Source organism: Mytilus galloprovincialis, chromosome 9, assembly GCF_965363235.1.
Source record: "Mytilus galloprovincialis chromosome 9, xbMytGall1.hap1.1, whole genome shotgun sequence".
NCBI classification, from domain to species: domain Eukaryota; kingdom Metazoa; phylum Mollusca; class Bivalvia; order Mytilida; family Mytilidae; genus Mytilus; species Mytilus galloprovincialis.
Window position 1 is genome coordinate 14,748,186 of NC_134846.1, and position 18,974 is coordinate 14,767,159.

At 32.2% G+C, this 18,974-nt stretch overlaps 1 protein-coding gene across 1 annotated transcript; it reads left to right on the forward strand.

Moving 5' to 3' along the window:
* The first annotated feature begins 350 nt into the window (after nucleotides 1-350).
* On the forward strand, nucleotides 351-17,369 carry LOC143044487 (17-beta-hydroxysteroid dehydrogenase type 6-like). Its single transcript, XM_076216533.1, has 5 exons — nucleotides 351-560; nucleotides 8,331-8,543; nucleotides 9,858-10,040; nucleotides 13,510-13,642; nucleotides 14,439-17,369. The coding sequence occupies exons 1-5, from the start codon at nucleotides 395-397 to the stop codon at nucleotides 14,773-14,775; spliced, it is 1,032 nt and encodes a 343-aa protein (XP_076072648.1). The 5' UTR covers nucleotides 351-394; the 3' UTR covers nucleotides 14,776-17,369.
* The last annotated feature ends 1,605 nt before the right edge of the window (nucleotides 17,370-18,974 follow it).

Genomic DNA, 18,974 nt, shown 5'->3' on the forward strand with positions numbered 1-18,974 from the left:
GTCTGAACGTGATTACTAATATCCAACTTTCTCTCATTTCTACGTTCCTAAGTGAAATACAGGTATATTACCAAGTTCGTGTTTGTTTTGATACAAAACAAGATATATCAAAACAGATGCATTTACAAATAGAAAAACTAATCAAGTTAGTAAACCCATAGGATTCACGGCATGGTGTGTTTTTCTTATCTCTTACGTTGTAACATAGTAGAATCTTTATATAAAAGTATTTAACAACATATAGTACTGTAAGTTTATTGACCTGTGAAAAATCACCCTTCAAGGTAGAACGTCATAGTGTAAACATATAGGATAATTGGAGTGAAGTTTAAACCCAGGTAAAGATTAATTTATAAAATATCAATGGTGACGGAAGGGAGTCTTTAATAACAATATGTACACAAAGCTTGGATATGCGTTATTAGTAGTTTCTTTTCTGTTATGGAAATTGGATATAGGTATTCTGTGGTCTGGTTTGTGCTTTATTGGTGCTTGCATTCTATTGCTACCTGAAAAGGGAAGATATGTTTCATCCGCTAACAAGATAGTTATTATTACAGGTGAGTTGTCGATCTAATAGTTATTAAAATGCATTAATGATAGGATTTTTTTATCATTACAAATTGAAATAAAATCATTAGCAATTGTATTAACATCTTATAGAAGACGATTTTGAATGAAGTCATTCATACCAATTGTCATTACCTATACCAACTTTCAGAATGTTTAGAGTTTATAAAACCAACTATTTGCTGCGCACGTCTCAAAATCGACATTGCCAATTTACTTAAAGCAGAAACGATATAGAGATTATATTTTACGAAAAGTGAACAAATAACCCATCCGAACACTAGTCTTTGTCATTCATTAACTCAGTATCCAATCGGCTTTTAATTTTATCTAATAGCTTTCAGAACAGAAAGCGGAAATTTTGTTGCTTCGAGAATCGAGTTCCATTTTCACACCAGCAATACGCGTGTCAAGTTAATTAAAACTGCAAAAAAGTTTGATATATATGTTAAATTAGTTTTACTGTTAAAATTTAATTTGTCTAGACCCCTATAGACATATTATCAAGATGGAAGAGTTACCTATTAATTAACTTAGAAACCAAATTATTCGCCATGTAAACATGGTCAAATATCTCATCCTTCTCCTTTTGTATTGTTAATTTATCCTAAACATGAAACGTATAAAACTATGAAGAAAAATCTTGTAAACTGAAATGGAAAAGATAGGTTATTTTCTAACAGTATCTTATACACAAAACCAGGTTCAACCCACCATTTGTTCTTTAAAAATGCCCTGTACCAAGTCAGGAATATGGCCATTGTTATATTATAGTTCGTTTCTGTGTGTGTTAACATTGTGTTTCCGTTGTGTCGTTTGTTTTCTCTTATTTTTTTTAGTGTGAATTCACATTACTATAAGACGTGTCACGGTACTTATCTATCCCAAATTCCTGTATTTGGTTTTGATGTTATATTTGTTATTGTCAAAGGATTTGGTCTAATGCTTAGTCCGGTTCTGTGTTTGTGTGTGTGTGTGTGTGTTACATTTTAATGTTGTGTCGTTGTTCTCTTATATTTAATGCGTTTCCCTCGGTTTTAGTTTTTTACCCCGATTTTGTTTTTTGTCCATGGATTTATGAGTTTTGAACAGCGGTATACTACTGTTGCCTTTATTTATACTAGTATTGATTCGCCATTGTAAATTCCTTGCATGCACGAATAAGTAAGTTGCAGAAGAATATGGTACAGAAAAACAGTTATCTTCGGGTTCATCGGAAACCTTTGAACGCGTCGCTCGATTAAATAAGTCAACCTCTGCATCGCGTCGATCAGTTAGTCAGGATCCCAGGCTATAATTAATCTTTATTTCTGTACATGTAACAAAGTCGGTTAGTTTACACTTTATCATAATTATAGTCAAAATGTATACAGAGCAAAGTTGTTATGAACATAAAATTATGGTTTATCATACAAAAATAAACATTATTCAAAACTCCTTTAAAAAAAAATGAAAGTATATCTTTGCACCATTCTTCACACACAGAATTATACTAAAAGGTCGAGCTCATGACATAAAGCTCAAAATACTGACAATGAGCTCTGTCTTTATGTTGCTATACAGTTCAATATAGTTGCTTTAAAATACCTTTAAAACATTAATACATATGATGTATATCTAACCGATTTAAACAACACCAAAGTCTGTGACAATCACTTCCAAAAATATATTTAAAAAAAAACTATTTTCAATTCAACTCTATAATGTTTAGTTCAAAATTTTCAAAAAGAATACATTGAATTTGAAAACTCCGTTGGTATTTTTTTTATCTGATCATAGATTATCATATGTTTTTACGTAATTTAGGCCAATCTTAATTAAGTTTTATATGCTGTTGGCTAGCCTAATTTCCCGCTCCAGTATCTAATGCATTCTGGGTAATATTTTGAGAAATGGATGCTAACAAAGTCATAAACACTGGAAATTCAATCAATGAAGACGTTATTTTTGTTTTTTGGGTACGAACAATACATTTACCCATGGTTCGTTAAAGATTCTCAAACGATCAAATCTATCAAATGTATTTATAACATTTTTGGGCGTATTTTTAAACGCAGTGTAATTCATAACAAAAAAGAACTTAACACTTTTATATGACTTTGTGTTGTATCCAAGTTATTTTATTTTTAAACTGTTATTAGCCAGACGGTTTTAAACGCTGGAAGGAATAAACACAATTGTTCGGGTCAGCAGACATTTGGAGGTAAATTAGATTATGAAAACCAATTTCATTTGAGGGATCAAGGCACATTTTGGAGAGTTACATGCACGCATAGCTGCAATTAAAAATTTATACTAGCTGCGCTGTTTTGTTAATCGTGCGGTAAATATGATGGTTAATCAGCCGTTTAATTTATAATGTACTTTAATTAATTAGGTATAAATTTTCCACGAAATTAGTTTAATCATCTTTCGCTGTTCAATTAAAATATAATAACTTCCTGCTGGTTTCTTGTGGCAGACGTCAGAAATAAATGACACTGAAAGACCATTGACAAGTAAAATCCGTTAAAATTTGAAATATTTGTTTGGCGATAATATCTGACGATACACAGCTTCTGTTTATTAATTCGACAAGGATGTTTTTCCGCTATGTTTTAAGATCTTTTGTGGTATAACCAATAATGTGGTTTACTACTTTGTTATTAAAGTATTATATAAGTTCATTCATTAATTGCGTGAGGTAAACTTATAGCACGTAAGACCAATTAACTGCTTGATGCCCAACAGACTGTGAGAAAATGTTAATCATAGGATCGGTTACAGAGAGTAATCATAAGTATAACTAATTGAACCTTACAGATACAAGGATTAACTGATAATTTCTTAGTGTCATGACCAAGATGTAAATACTTGGTTGTGATTCTTTATGTATGCTATAGACTTCCTACAAAACATCTTAGGATATATCAAAAAAGAAGATGTGGTATGATTGCCAATGAGACAACTATCCACAAAAGACCAAAATGACACAGACATTAACAACATAGGTCACCGTACGGCCTTCAACAATGAGCAAAGCCCATACCGCATAGTCAGCTATTAAAGGTCCCGATAAGACAATGTAAAGCAATTCAAACGAGAAAACTAACGGCCTTATTTATGTAATAATAAAAAATAAAAAAAAGAAAATGAACGAAAAACAAATATTAAACACATAAACAAACGACAACCACTGAATTACAGGCTCCTGACTTGGAACAGGCACATACATAAATAATGTGGCGGGGTTAAACATGTTAGCGGGATCCCAACCCTCCCTCTAACCTGGGACAGTGGTATAACAGTACAACATAAGAACGAACTATAAAAATCAGTTGAAAAAGGCTTAACTCATCAGATGGACAAAAATACAAGTGGACGTGGCCCGGTTCTTATACATCCCGACACAAAAAGACATAATGAACAGATCTGAGAAAAATCATGCAACTAAGACTAAACTATCAATCCGTACACATCCAACATCCAATGGATTTAGTGTAAAGACGTCATAAATAGCAAGAGAAAAACATGACCTTGTGCAATGCCAAGTTACAGGTATCGACAGATTGTAGATCCATGAATATGTATATGCATATAACATACTAGTAATATTTAGTTAGCTTTTAATTTACTGATAACAAAATCAATATTTATACAAAAAAAAAAACAATATTCAATGATCTTAATACAGTGTTGAATAGGTAACCTTTTAGAATAAGTTTATTTAAAGGAGCGACAAGTTTACATGGATCATTTCTAAATTTCCGGGCACGGTTAACAACATTTCCGTAAAATTGAGGATGTGCTATCCCGTTTGAAATAAGTTTTCTACAGGTACAACCAAACTTCTAAACCAAATCTTTATATCTATGGAAAAAATTCGTAAAGGTTTTAAGTAATTTATGGTAACGATATTCCTGGTTTAATAATTTACCAGTAATACATAGGTTGCGTTCGTTAAAATCAAAAACGTCACAACACACACGGGCATAGCGAACAAGTTGTGAAATATAAACACCGTAAGATGGTGCCAAAGGAACACCACCATCTAAAAATGGAAAATTAACAATAGGGAATGAAAAATCGTCTCTTTTTTTTTTGTAAATTTTAGTGTCGAGTTTCCCGTTTAAAACCGAAATATCTAAATCCAGGAAAGGACAGTTATTAGGAATCCATATAGGTGACAAGCTACAGACAATTTCAAAACACTTTAACATTATACCTTCTTTTCTTATGACAGTCATTGCCTCAATGTTCTCGTGCTGGCGTGTTCGCCTCGAGTGAAAGAGGTCGTGGATTCGAACGCAGTTCGTCTAATCAAAGACTTTAAAATTTGTATTTGCTGCTTTTTCGTTAAGAACGCGGTATATAAAAGTAGTAATTGCAAAAAAATTGCGACTCAGCAAGGTTGATATGCATTTTACATTAACATGTTCTCGTCCTGAATATGCCTATTAATTTGCCACTGGACGTTGCCACAGCGATCCATCATCATCATCTAATGGCAGTCGTAATTGTCAGTCGACCATTGCTTTACAGATCATATACAGACTTCATTCATTGTTTGCTTTTCTCTCGTCTGAATTGTGTATGTAGTACATTTATTTGCATAGCAATCGGAAACAATCAATCATAACTGTTTATGAAGCTCGTTAATTGAGTAGAATTTTTGTTTTGTGCAATGACCTTCAATTTCATAATTGAATTGGTTTTAGAACTGGTTTTTTTTTCGAACACGACTGATGAGTCCTATGAAGCATTGTACGTACTTAGTAATAATTTTGTACTGGGTTGCAGACACCGTCAATTAATGTCAAAGGACGTCTACATTTTAAAAACACGTAAAAACAATTCTGGTTGGGTAGCTGCCTCACTATAAGGTCACATACGGTAAGGAACCAAGCAAACATGGTGTTGATCAATATCTTAATACCACATGTATTGTTTTCGTCATGCCATGGAATGAACGGCCTTATTCAGACCGGACGTGGTAGCATTGAATGACCCATAAACGACCATGAACAAAAATTCAAAGTAAGATTATTTCTGGAAAAAAACCCGGTATAAACAGTAAAACCCGGTATAAACAGTAAAACTTCATCGTCCTAAACCCGGTATAAACCACAGGCACTTGTTTCTGTCAATGTGGGGTTTACTATCCATACCAGTACAAAAAAAAAAAAAAAACACAAGGTAGCTAACGGAAATTTTCAATGTGTTCGCTTCAACCAATATTTTTTTAATTTCCCTTGATTTTTTCACAAATAAAAGTACACCAGTCTGTCGGTAATTGATTTGTCTTTACAATGAAACAACTTTCACGTACCTTGAGAATACCCCTCAAACAGAATAACACACTTCAGATGAGAATTATTGACCTTTTTCCAGACCATTGAATTTGTAAGGACTTAACTTCCGGTAAACTTAGGAAGTTAATATAACTGTGCAATCCCATTGGTTTAATTCATCTGGTTACCTGTTTATTTATACTAGTTACCAGTAACCAGAAAAATGTGACCAATGGGATTACACAGTTATATTAACTTCCTAAGTTAACCGGAAGTTAAGTCCTTACAAATTCAATGGTCTGGAAAAAGGTCAATAATTCTCATCTGAAGTGTGTTATTCTGTGCGAGGGGTATTCTCAAGGTACGTGAAAGTTGTTTCATTGTAAAGATAAATCAATATTACCGACAGACTGGTGTACTTTTATTTGTGAAAAAATCAAGGGAAATTAAAAAAATATTGGTTGAAGCGAACACATTGAAAATTTCCGTTAGCTACCTTGTGTTTTTTTTTGTACTGGTATGGATAGTAAACCCCACATTGACAGAAACAAGTGCCTGTGGTATAAACAGTAAAACTTCATCGTCCTAAACCCGGTATAAACAGTAAAACTTCATCGTCCTAAACCCGGTATAAACAGTAAAACTTCATCGTCCTAGTTTAAGTAGAAATTGTCCGAACGAACCCGGTATAAACAGTAAAACTTCATCGTCCTTGTTTAAGTAGAAATTGTCCGAACGGAAATAAAAGATTCGTTTTCATTCAAATATTTGAAAAGTATATCCACTTAACATTCTATATTCAGAAGATGACACGTTTCACCTTAAAACTTCAACTAATTGACTGAAATTTAACCGACTTCCTGAAATTTAAACTAGAAGACGATCATTTTAAATAACTATTTACAAGTGCTATCATTTATCAGTAAAATTTACAGGTTTTGGCAAAAAAAGTCATATTATAGATATGATCTAATGAGAAAGTAATCTTCCATGCTGTGAACATAGATCTAATATCAGATTAAATATTATTAAAAACTGTTAAGATTTCTTTTCTGAACAGTTGATCAAAACACGTTGATAGAAATCAAAACTACCTCTCAAAACTTTCTTTTGAGAATCAAAATTATATCACTGGAGACATCAGTCAAACGATTGTTCATTTCTGCTATGGAAATTGAATACATGTAGGTTCCTCATCTATCCTTTGACGACCACATGACTTTAGATATAGACGACCGAACAGTGGCGGATCCAGAACTTTTTACAAAGGGGGGCACTGGCTGTCCTAAAGGGGTGCCTTTCCAGTCATGCTTAATTGATTACCCCAGGCCCCCTTGATCCGGCTATGGAACCGAAGTATTCATTATTAACATTCAGTGAGAAATGCATATTGCACAATGGTTAAAGTAATATGTGCTTTTATTCTTCACATATAGCCACGTATTTTTTTCACTAGCAAACAGAGCTGTGTTGAACCATTGTTGGCATTCGGCTGTTTTCTGCTCTTTGGTCTGGTTGATGTCTCCAACACTTTCCTCATTTCTATTCCTAATTTTATGTACTTGCATTTTATCATTTATCAATTAACTGTTGAAATTTAACTCTCAGTGTCAAATATTTCATTCAAAGAATTTGCAAGAAAATTAAATAATAACATATGCGAGAATTTGCAATGTGTGTCGTTTCGGGTAAAACGGATAAAGAAATGGGTAACATATAGATAACAGAATTTTACTTCAATGTGAATGCTACTGTCACTATATACTGAAACATGAAAGACTTGTTAGATTTCCATTGTAAGGAACTGTTTTCTTTGATAGTCGGGACAGGGGTCGAAGAAAGCTAGACATTTATTTTCATGTTTGAGACGTGTTTGTTTAAAAAAAAACCTTGACATAGATTGTGTCATATCTACTATCCGAGATCTCAACCGTGAGAGAATTTATATATTCACTGTAGATAGAAGTAATAAGTTCTCATTTTAATGTTTGTTTCAGATTATGCAGTTATCAAATTCTTAAAACAGAAACAAACCAGATGTATTAATGCTTTTACCAACTATCTAGAAATGCAATTTTCAATGTTTACATTTTCCCTATCACAACTCATATCATATCACTTTTTACTAGATTTTTGACTTTGCTAAGTTAATATGTAAAAGTTTGTGATTATGCCACTTTATGGGGTAAGAGTATTGGTATTTTTCATGGAGATTATTTGGCCCTGTACCTTCAGTCATGGTACTTTGACTGAATATATAGCACGACTTGCATGTTAAAGTATTGCAACTTTAATATTATCATGTTTCCATCAATAACAAAATTCGACACATAACAATGTGTCAACAGTTTATTTTCATACTATAAAATTGAGAACGGAAATGGGGTATATGTCAAAGAGACAACAATCCGACGAAAGAACAGACAACAGCCAAAAGCCACCAATGAGTCTTTAATATAAATAAACTGATTAATGCTTTAACGTTTTCAGGTTGTGATAGTGGATTTGGAAATAAACTTGCCAGACGTCTAGATGCCAAAGGTTTCATTGTATTTGCTGGATGTCTGGCCCCAGACAGAGAAGGTGCCCGTGAACTGAAAGAGTCCTGCTCTGACAGATTAAACATCGTGCATCTAGATGTGACAGATGATTGGAAAGTTAGAGGAATGATAGCAGAAGTCAAAAAGAAGATGAACGGCAATGGTAAAACATGAAAAGGATAACAAAAATTACCAAGAATATTTGCCAGTTTTACAGACCACACCAACCACCGATCCCTACACCCCTCCATAGAGACCACACCAACCACCGATCCCTACACCCCCTCCATACAGACCACACCAACATCCGATCCCTACACCCCCTCCAAAAATAACGTAAACAAAACCCCAACACATAGCCAAGAAGCCTGACTTGATACAGGCAAAATGTTGAGGGGGGAAACATTTTCTTTGCACACAATTCCAAATCTTTGCTTATATAGAATTTATATCGTAAAACTTAAACAAACATTAAAAAACCTGCACAGGAAAGCTACCAATTCGATGACTACTAATTTGAACAAGGAAATGAGGCAATCTGTTTTAAGATCATGTTTTGAGTTGGCCAAGTTAACACACAAAATTGAACAGATTAATTCCAAAATGTTTTTTTTTCCAGTCTTTACCAAAAAATGACAGGTTCGGATAACTCTAGAAGTAACAGCGTATTTCTACTGCTGTTATTTACTAACAGTAGACGTATATAAACTATAAAGGAAATAGTAGTATAGCGTTGTTCTTAGTCTTAACTGAAACAAATCTTCGTTACAAACCAAAACTGAGTGTAACACATCAACTACACGCGGAAACCAAAGGAACAGCAGTAACGCTGAACTGCTTTAAATATAAACGCCAACATACATAGAAACGTTCTATTTGATAACAAGTGCCTGTTATTTCGATAAATTTTGCAGCGATAAGAAAAAAGATATTTATTTTTAACATACACTAATTGTTAAAAATAATACGACACCGATAAAATTGTAGTTACAATTTCCCCCCCCCCCCCCCCAAAAAAAAATTATAGTTTCTCACTGTTAATCACAATCGATAATTTGAATGCCAATAGGTATCATAATCGCGTATAGTCATGTCGATATAAATCTTAATCGATAGAATCTTAATCGACAATATGCTTGTCGATGTGAATTTAAATCGATAATATACATGTTAATAGAAATCACAATAGATGGTTAGAATGTCACTAGTGATCACAATCGATAATAAGAATGTTAAAAGTAATCACAATTAATAACAAGTATCTCGGTAGAAATCACAATCGATAATAAGCAATCCGATAGGTATCATAATTGATGATAAGAATGTCGATAGGATTCACAATCGTGAAAAAGAATTTCGATATATCTCTGTTTTCTTTACTCGAAAACAATGAAGTTGACATTATTTATGCTTACACACGTTTTATTTATAGACCCATTTATTTAAGTATTAATGCAGCTCTCTTGTATTTTTGCAGTTCTATGGGCAGTAGTAAATAACGCTGGCATTGCAGTTTTTCAAGAAATAGAATGGTGTGCTGTAGAACAGTTTCAACAACTACTTGATGTTAACGTTTTGGGCGTGGTTAGAGTAACTAAAGCAACTTTGCCTTTACTGAGACAGGGAGGGGGAAGAGTAATTAACGTGGCTAGTTTAGCAGGTAAGACTGAGACAGGGAGGGGGAAGAGTAATTAACGTTGCCAGTTTAGCAGGTAAGATATAATGCATACAAGAAAATTATTAAATTGTAAGCAAGGACACATGTTTTTTTTACGATAAATTAATATCAGTCAAGAAATTAAGTATTAGTGTTTTAGCTGTGGGAAATATAATTTATTTTCAAAGAACTTTTTTTTGCATGTATATGACTTTTTAACCGTTTATGTTTCGAAAATTTGTCCCCTGAGGTCCTCAAGAAAAACGATTTTAACATATAAAAAAAAAAGTTTTTAAATTTCATTTAATACCATTTGGTTGACACCACATCCAGTTTTCTCCTCTTCAACACTATTAGATTGACACCAAAGAATGTGCTCTGATATAGTTTTGTCTGCCCTGTATCACTGCTTCTCTGATTACTATTTAAAAAAAACTCATTTGATACTCTACACATATAAACTAAGGTTTTACATTTTTTGGTCACTTTTGAAGGTGAAATAAACGCTTACTCTCCTCGATTGTATTGAATGAAACGACCAATACCAGCGAACCCTTATTGTTTTTGAAAGTTGTTAAATTTCCATCGTTTTTAAAAGCCGAAAAGCCTGGAAGTATAACGAAGAATCGTCTTTTTTGCAATTAATTATTTAGCCAAAACATAATAAGATAAAAATGCCGAATCATTTCAAGCAGTGGTATATCAATAAACACTGAATTCGCTGGTCAATAATAATAAAAAAATAAAACGATATATGTTTTTGAGCGACTGTACTTACCTTTGTCGATTTAGTTAGACGTGACCTTGAATACGTTACTAGGCCTAAGGGTCAATCGAGTGCGATAAATGAGCTTGTCTTCCTATCATAATTCATTTATACCACAGATGAATATCAAGAACACATTCATAATTTGTACTTATTTGATGTTAAAGAAGATTGAATGGTTACCACTGCATATATTTAAACTACACTCTAATTCGTGACATATCAAGGATTTATAGAAATATTTATTGTACTTTATATGTTACAAATTGAAAATTGTCATTAGATAAATATATTTTGCTTAAATCATTTCACCAGCTGTCAAATTTTACAGTATTTAATAAATGATTATAAACATATTTGGTCTAAAGGTTTGTATTGCTTTCCTTTTAACGTGTTATCAGTTTTAACCTTTAGTCACTGACATGCGCAGTAAACTTAATAATACTGTGGATCCATTTATTGTTTTAAGCACCAATTTTCGTGGATTAAGGAACACCTGCATGTTCGTGGATGTTTAATTTCGTGGTTTTGTCGAGGTCATCATACAAGCCTTTAGAAAATTTGTTATTCCTTGAACATTTAATTTCATGGTTTACCTGTATCCACGAAATCAACGAAAATTGGTATCCAACAAATAATAATGAATCTACAGTACAATGTTTGTGCAGATTTAACATCGTTTTTCCTGATTTTTTTAAAAGTGTTTTAAGTGTTAATCCATGAACATCCCAGTCACCGAGATGCACAGTAAATTAAATGCATTATTTGTACATGTTTAGTCAAACATGTAGAAGTTATCAGAATTAAACTAGTTAATGAAAAACAAACAGACATTAGTCTGCTCATGAAGGTGTCATCGTTTTGTAGACATTTTTGAAAAATGAAAAAAATCTTTATGGTTTGGTTTTTGAGATTTTATGAATGTAGATAAATCTGAGAAAGTTTTTCACAATTTGAGGTGTTTTTTTTCTATAATTGTAAATCCAATTTGAAATAATTCATCAAACAATATTTGCAGAAATGTTTTTTTACAAAATCATTATTGTTTTCGATTTTAGACTAAAGTTTAACATGCCGTAGTATATATGCAATAATATATAGACAATCTGTGACATGACCCAAATTACTGTAACTTGACCTTAACCAGTACACTAAGTATCACTTCAAAATCGATAGGCATACAAAACATAGCAGGATATTAGTTCTACTGATAGTAAAATCACAAACATATTGTGACATGAGTGTTCATATCATGACCACGCATTTTTGTTGAATGTGAAAGATATACAGTGCAGTAGCACCCGAATTAGAAGAAAAAAACAAGGCATGACACGAGTCAATTAACAGCGACAAAAAAAAAAAAAAAAAAAAAAAAACCAGCGACAAAAAAACCAACAAAACAACAGCTGCAATTGCAAACAAATGGATTTAGAACCGAATGAGTTGATTTGTTTCTTACATATTAATAATGTCAACAAACTAATGTAAACATACGTTATATCTAGGAAAACTTTTAAAAATATAACATGGCCTTGTCTAAAAAAAAAAAAAAAAAAAAAAAAAATACCCAACGTAACTAAGATCGTGCTTAAAAATAGATTTTATTTAAATACATATGGCCCTAAAGACAATATCATTAGTAGTTAATGCTATATGTAGTAAGGTTTAAGATTTAGACCATTTAGAAGGTTTGTGACACCTCCCATTTGTTTTATATTGCTACAGGGATTTCGCTTAATTGTTTTTTCTCTCTAAAAGTTAACTTGTCTACATACATTCAAAATAAAAAGGTCGTAAGTGAAAGTCGCGTGGTACTTTTATTGCAATGTTTTAATAAATCTTACATGAGACAAACACGTCAACCCCAACGTAAGAAAATATCATTGTACCCGAAAATAAATTCTAAATGAAATAAACAGCAATTTCGGTAGCTGTATAAATACTAAAGTACATGCTATTTAAATACAATTCGCAGTTAAGAGGATTAAAAAAATATACATCTATAGTTAACAACTCATTGATATAGAAACCTTTTTTTCAATTTTCAAACAAATAATGATTTATAAAACACGTATCATCCCCTAAGTTCAAATTTATCTGTGATTTTCAAAGACTTTATGTTATAAACTTGTTGGGCGTCCGTTGGTTTGATAAGGAGGTACAAGTACACAGCCACGTCCAGTCAGAATGGGGACATTAAATCCGATACCTCGTGTTAAGAGAGTATCAGGACGACCTATATCTATTGTATGCATTGTAGATTTGCCCTCATCATAAACATACATGAAATATTTGTCACTGGACGTTTAGCAACCAACCAACAATCAATCATAAAAAACAATCGATAAAATAGACATAACCAAACCCCAATTTTGGCCTCACGTCTTCAGGAATTCATACCGCGAAACAAAGTGTTATAATATAAAAAATAAATTCCTATCCAATGATGTCAGTATATATATAAAAAAGAAGATGTGGTATGATTGCCAATGAAACAAATCTTCATAAGAGACCAAAATGACACAGAAATTAACACCTATTGGCCACCTTATGATCTTAATCAATGAGCAAAGCCTATACTGCATAGGTATGGTACAAAATGATTAAAAGGAGTTGAATTATCCAAAAACTTCGTCCATAGGGACAAAGGGCTTATATAGATTCTCCAAACGCTTCTTCCATCAAGAAACAAACTTTATATTGCAGGCCGATTCACTGTCCCTGCGTTTGCTGCATATTCTATGTCTAAAAAGGCTTGTATCGCATTCTCTGATGGTCTGAGACAGGAAATGGCAAAGTTTGGAGTACGGGTCATTACTGTAGAACCCGGATTATACAAGTGAGTCATTGGTTTTAAAATTTTACATGGTAAAGATGAGATGAAATTTCCAATTGCCGCGTTCAAATTCGCACCATTGGTTTTTATTTATATTGAATTTCCCACAATTTGTCCAAGTTTATCATATGGTATGCAGGTCTTTGTTCGTTATTAAATACTATATATGTCTTCCTTTCTGAAATAATTATAAAACAATGAATATGGATATTAACCCACGACACAAAATCAGTACAATTTCATGCACAACAAATAAAAAAAAAAAAATAAAACGCAAAAAGCAAAGGAATATTTCATTTGTGTTGTAGTGTCGCTGTCTCAGTAATGTTTACATTGCATCTACTTTTATTAAGTGGAAATGACAAGTATAATTATTTAAAACCACAACTTATTGAACCATAAAACTTCAGTGTAATCCTATTTAAAAAATACGGCAATACAATGAAGAAAGATTAGAATCATTTTTTATGACCAAACTGGAACAACAAATCAAACAAGAGAATAGCAGCAAAGAAACAAACAAACAAAAACAGTGACGTTGTAATGTGTACCTATACAATCTGCCTTTTTCAGAATCTAAAGGACTATGGATAATATCATTCTTCGTACACAAAAATTAAAATAACGTTAAATTACTTGTCGAATTTCTGTTGTTTAGAACGTTTTAAACCAATCACAACGTTTTGGTGTACCCTTTTGGAAATATTACTTAGAATGCATTAGATTCTGAAACGGTGAATAAAAAAAATATGTGTCATGTGAATTCTCATAATTGTTAATACTTATAACCTTATTTTAGAACTCCGATAGCATCAGAAGAATATCTTATCACGCAAAATAGGAAATCATGGGCAGAAACACCATCCGAGATAAAAGATGTGTATGGGGAAGAATATTTTGAATCGTTTTTAGATACAATATCTAAGCAGATGAAGCGTGCTAGGAGTAACGTTGAGGAGGTTATCGACCAGATGGTAGAAGCCGTGACTAGAGAGGATCCGAAGTGTAGATATGTACCTCACTGGCTTACATACATTCGAGCGACGATACTGATGTATTTACCGCAGAGCGTCACTGATGCTTTCTTTAGAAAGACTTACAAAGTTGTTGGACCTGTTCACGGAAAGACACAATGATTTGAAACAATTACTATCTAGTGTATATTCAGTATTGGTGAATGTAAACGTATGTAGTTGAGATACGGAATAGAAATGCTAAAAGTGGCATCTTCAACGGATTCGGAAGTCGTTTTGCTTTCTCACGCTGTAGTGAATTCTTTAAGATAACTGATTAGGTAACTAGTGTGTAGTCGTAACCTGTATCACGGTTACAGTACACACACGATGGTTCAGTAAAAATGACTCTTAATGGCCAATGATTTTTCACTTTTGTTGTTATTTAGTAAATTTTTATTTAATTTATCTTTTATTTATAGTCTATTTACCAAGGTTTTTACTGTGCTTTTAGTCTTGAAAACGGCAAGCCATCTTTCAAAATGTTTTGTTCTTGTTTCGGGTCAAGACTATTGAAAGTGATTATCTTTGTCCTTTCATAGTTTTTTATTTTGTCTGTTAAACATTTGACTTACTTGTATATTTTACTGATAAGTTTTCGTCTATGACCAGTTTATTTATAGTTTACTTGTCTTGTCTCAGGGAGATTTTAGACTTGTCACATGATGTTGGCGATTGACCATTGTGGAAGAGATCGTATGTTGATCTATGTTTTTTTACTACATTTATTTTTTATTTTTCTTAATGTATTCTGTTTTTTTTTTTCTCACTTTTATAAACATTTGTAAATGTCCATTACACAACGTTTTGCATAATTCGGTGTTCACTGACAAGTTTGAAAAAAGAAACTATTTTCAAATTTTATAGCTTGCTGTTCGTGGAGAACCAAAGCTCCGTGTGGAAGGTCTTACTTTGATCTATAATGGTTTACTTTTTACTAATTGTAACTTGAATGGAGAGTTGTCTCATTGGCACTACTCATACTACGTATTCTTATACCAATTTAAACATGCAGCGCTTAGAAATACCTTAAATTTGATCGTATTCCTTGTCATTCTGAAAAGTCTTGACTAGTATATTCAGCGACAATAAAGTTCCAAAAAAATACGGTGCATGGTGAACAAAAAACGTTTGTATTTAAAACAATGTCTTTATCTCTCTATAAAAAAGTAAAATCACAATAATACTGAACTTAGGGGAAAATCAATTCGGAAAGTCCATAATCACATGGCAAAATCAAATAACAAAACACATCAAAAACGAATGGACAAGAACTGTCATATTCCTGACTTTTTACAGGCATTTTCAAATGTAGAAAATGGTGGATTAAACCTGGTTTTATAGCGCTATTCAAATCCCGTTATATCATTAAAATGATGCGTGAACCAAACAGACATAATAAATAAAATAGTCAAAATATAGGTACAGCAGTCATCATCGTGTAACAATTTTAAAAGGAACAATTTAACAGAACACAAAACCATCTATCTACAAACACATTCATTGATTCGCGTGTCTGACGTCAGAAAATCCCACAGAAGCTCTTGCCAATGTTAAGTTTCAATAGTGGTTGTTGTTGGCATATAATACTGGTAAAAAACAATGATACAACAGAGAACAATATCCCGCAAAACTATAATTATAACATAAATGTGTTGTGTTTTATGAAATTAACTAGTCCACTCTCCTTAGTGTTATAGACTTTTTGACAAATGGAGCAACATAAAATTATGACAAGTTCATGCGTAGATGAAAAAAAAATGTCGATGTTTTCTTAATTATATAGGTTTACGTATGTTTATAAATATTATTTAAATTCTAAACTTAGATTTTTATTTTTAAAGCTGTGTAAAATATTTTCAACATTAACCCGGTGTACACAGTCTTGTTTTGACTTTTAATTATGAATAAAGAATAAGAATTAAAAAAAAAGTGTTTAAAGTTTTATTTCATGACAATTACAGTTGAGGTGAACTATTTTTTTGGAGATAGATATACATTGTTATTAATTGTCAATATATATAGACCCATTTCACTTTAATTGTTCAAAGATTTAAATAGACCCTTGTCACGGCTTTTCAAAGCATTAAGATAAGTATATTAACAAAGGAAAATTTCAATCCAGTAAGGATTACAATAATATGTCGTTAATAAATTCTTGTTGCTTTTATTCATATTTTATGAAATTATGACAGTATTTTTCATTTTTTTTTAAATATTCAAATGTATTTGGGTGTTTTGCTTAATATTCGAGGTTGCTATAAATATATACGATCGACAAAGAGATACATTCACATTTATTCGTCTTTTGCCATTTCAACAATAATTTTAACCACTTTCTATTTCTCTTAATATCTCGTGATATTCGTTCCCCTGTTTTAACTTTATTGTAGTTTCCCAATTATTTCTATCTCACGCTTATAGTTTAGTGTTTTCTTTCCCAGCACACTTTCTATACCTTTTTTGTGACAGGTGATCTTACGTATATTTTTTGTTATATAATAATTCAAATTTGTATAACAAATTGATTTTCTCTGCCGTTCTATACAATGGCTTGAATATTTAATTACATATAATTGTATTTTGTTATAGAACTCAATCTAGTTTTACATATTATATTATACATTGTAGTATTTATTATGTAAGAAACATTATACCATAGGGCACTGGAAACCAGATAATGCATTTTGAATACAATAAATACGTGTATAAATTTGTTTCGAAGTTATATAACAACTCTATAACTTTTTTGTTATTTATATAATATCAATCTTCAAGTCTGTTTACTATACTGTCAAAGTTAAAAGTTTCCAATGACGTGTGATCATTACATCGTACACGTACTGACGTGTGATCTTTACATCGTACCCGTGCCGTTGTCGTGTATGATTGTTGGTCTTTTTTATGCCCCACTTAAACAGTTAAAGGGCATTATGTTTTTCGGTTTGTGTGTATATTCGTTTGTTCGTCCGTTTTTCCGTCTTTCCAGCTTCAGATTAAAGTTTTGGTTTAAATTTTTGGTCAAGGTAGTTTTCTAGGTTTGACATTTTTTTAAACATTGAATAAAGCTTTTTCTGACGCATACGCTTTAAATAGTGTATAGTAGGTCGATTCCACCACTGGTCGACAATCAGTCTCCAAAGATAGTATCAGCTTAGTAGGCAGTACTATAGAACTAAGGGAATGGTCATTATTTATCAGCTGAGGGGTCGGTTCAAATTTTTTAAATAAAATTTTATGTTGGGGGAACCCCCCCTCCCCCCATTATTTTATAAAACCACATAATGACCCCCCTAAGAACATAATTTCAAAAGTTTGACCCCCCCAAAAAAAAAAGATTCCCAGTTGTGTTGAGATGATGACCAGCTGCATAGTAACCGACTTTGAGAAGCTCTGAGTATAACAAACAGCCTTTCTTCTTGTTTTTTTTCAAAAAGAAATATCTGATACGTGCATGTAGAAAAATAAAAAAAAAATATACAGAAAATTGTATGTTCCAATTTATTAATTAATTTTACTGCAACCTATAATTCTACAAATTTTATCAGTATACTAGTAGATAAACTTTCAATATTGACTGTTATTTTAATCCCAATCACAGGCCCTTGTATCTTATTTTTTTAACCTTTGAACTTTACAATATCTAGTTATGAATGGGGGGGGGGGGGGGGGGGGGGGTGTTCAGGATTCCAACCCCGATTAAATGGTTCTTGTCCTTTCTTGATTAAATAATATGTAAATGATTTATTTGAGATAAAGAAATATACTTCCAAGCCAGGAACCTCTGGCCTTTCTTTGTTTTGTACAGATGTATGTTTTAAGAGTTTAGTGTCTTATCAATTTTCTCTGAACAAGTAAACATTTTTGTTTAGGGGCCCCAGCTGAATATATTTGTTCTTTGTTCAAATCATATAGTGTATTGTTTAGTGTGTGTGAATACCATGGTGCCCATCAAGTATTTTTTTTTATTAAGGTCTGAAATTTGGATATGAAAGAATATCGGAGAATGGATAAATTTACAGAAAAATGGACCAAAAAAAATAATTTAAAAAAAGAACAGAGAACACTGGTGTTCAAATATGAATAAAAGGAGAAAAGGGCAAAAAAATACTAACGAATAGAAAAATATTACCTTAAGAATACAGAAGGGATATACCTATAATATCGAGATCATCTTTTATTCTTATTCGATATCTTTGTAATAACTTCATAAAATAAGTATACCTATTACCACGTGACGGACATATAACTAACATGCATCCTTGCTTTCATCAAAATAATTATACATACACACCCATTTCATCTCAAAAATCACATCAAAA

Coding starts and splice junctions, on each gene's coding strand:
- LOC143044487 (XM_076216533.1), top strand. CDS start 395: ATGTACACAAAGCTTGGATATGCGTTATTAGTAGTTTCTTTTCTGTTA. Junction 561..8,330: donor CAAGATAGTTATTATTACAG/GTGAGTTGTCGA, acceptor TAACGTTTTCAG/GTTGTGATAGTGGATTTGGA. Junction 10,041..13,509: donor TAACGTGGCTAGTTTAGCAG/GTAAGACTGAGA, acceptor TTTATATTGCAG/GCCGATTCACTGTCCCTGCG.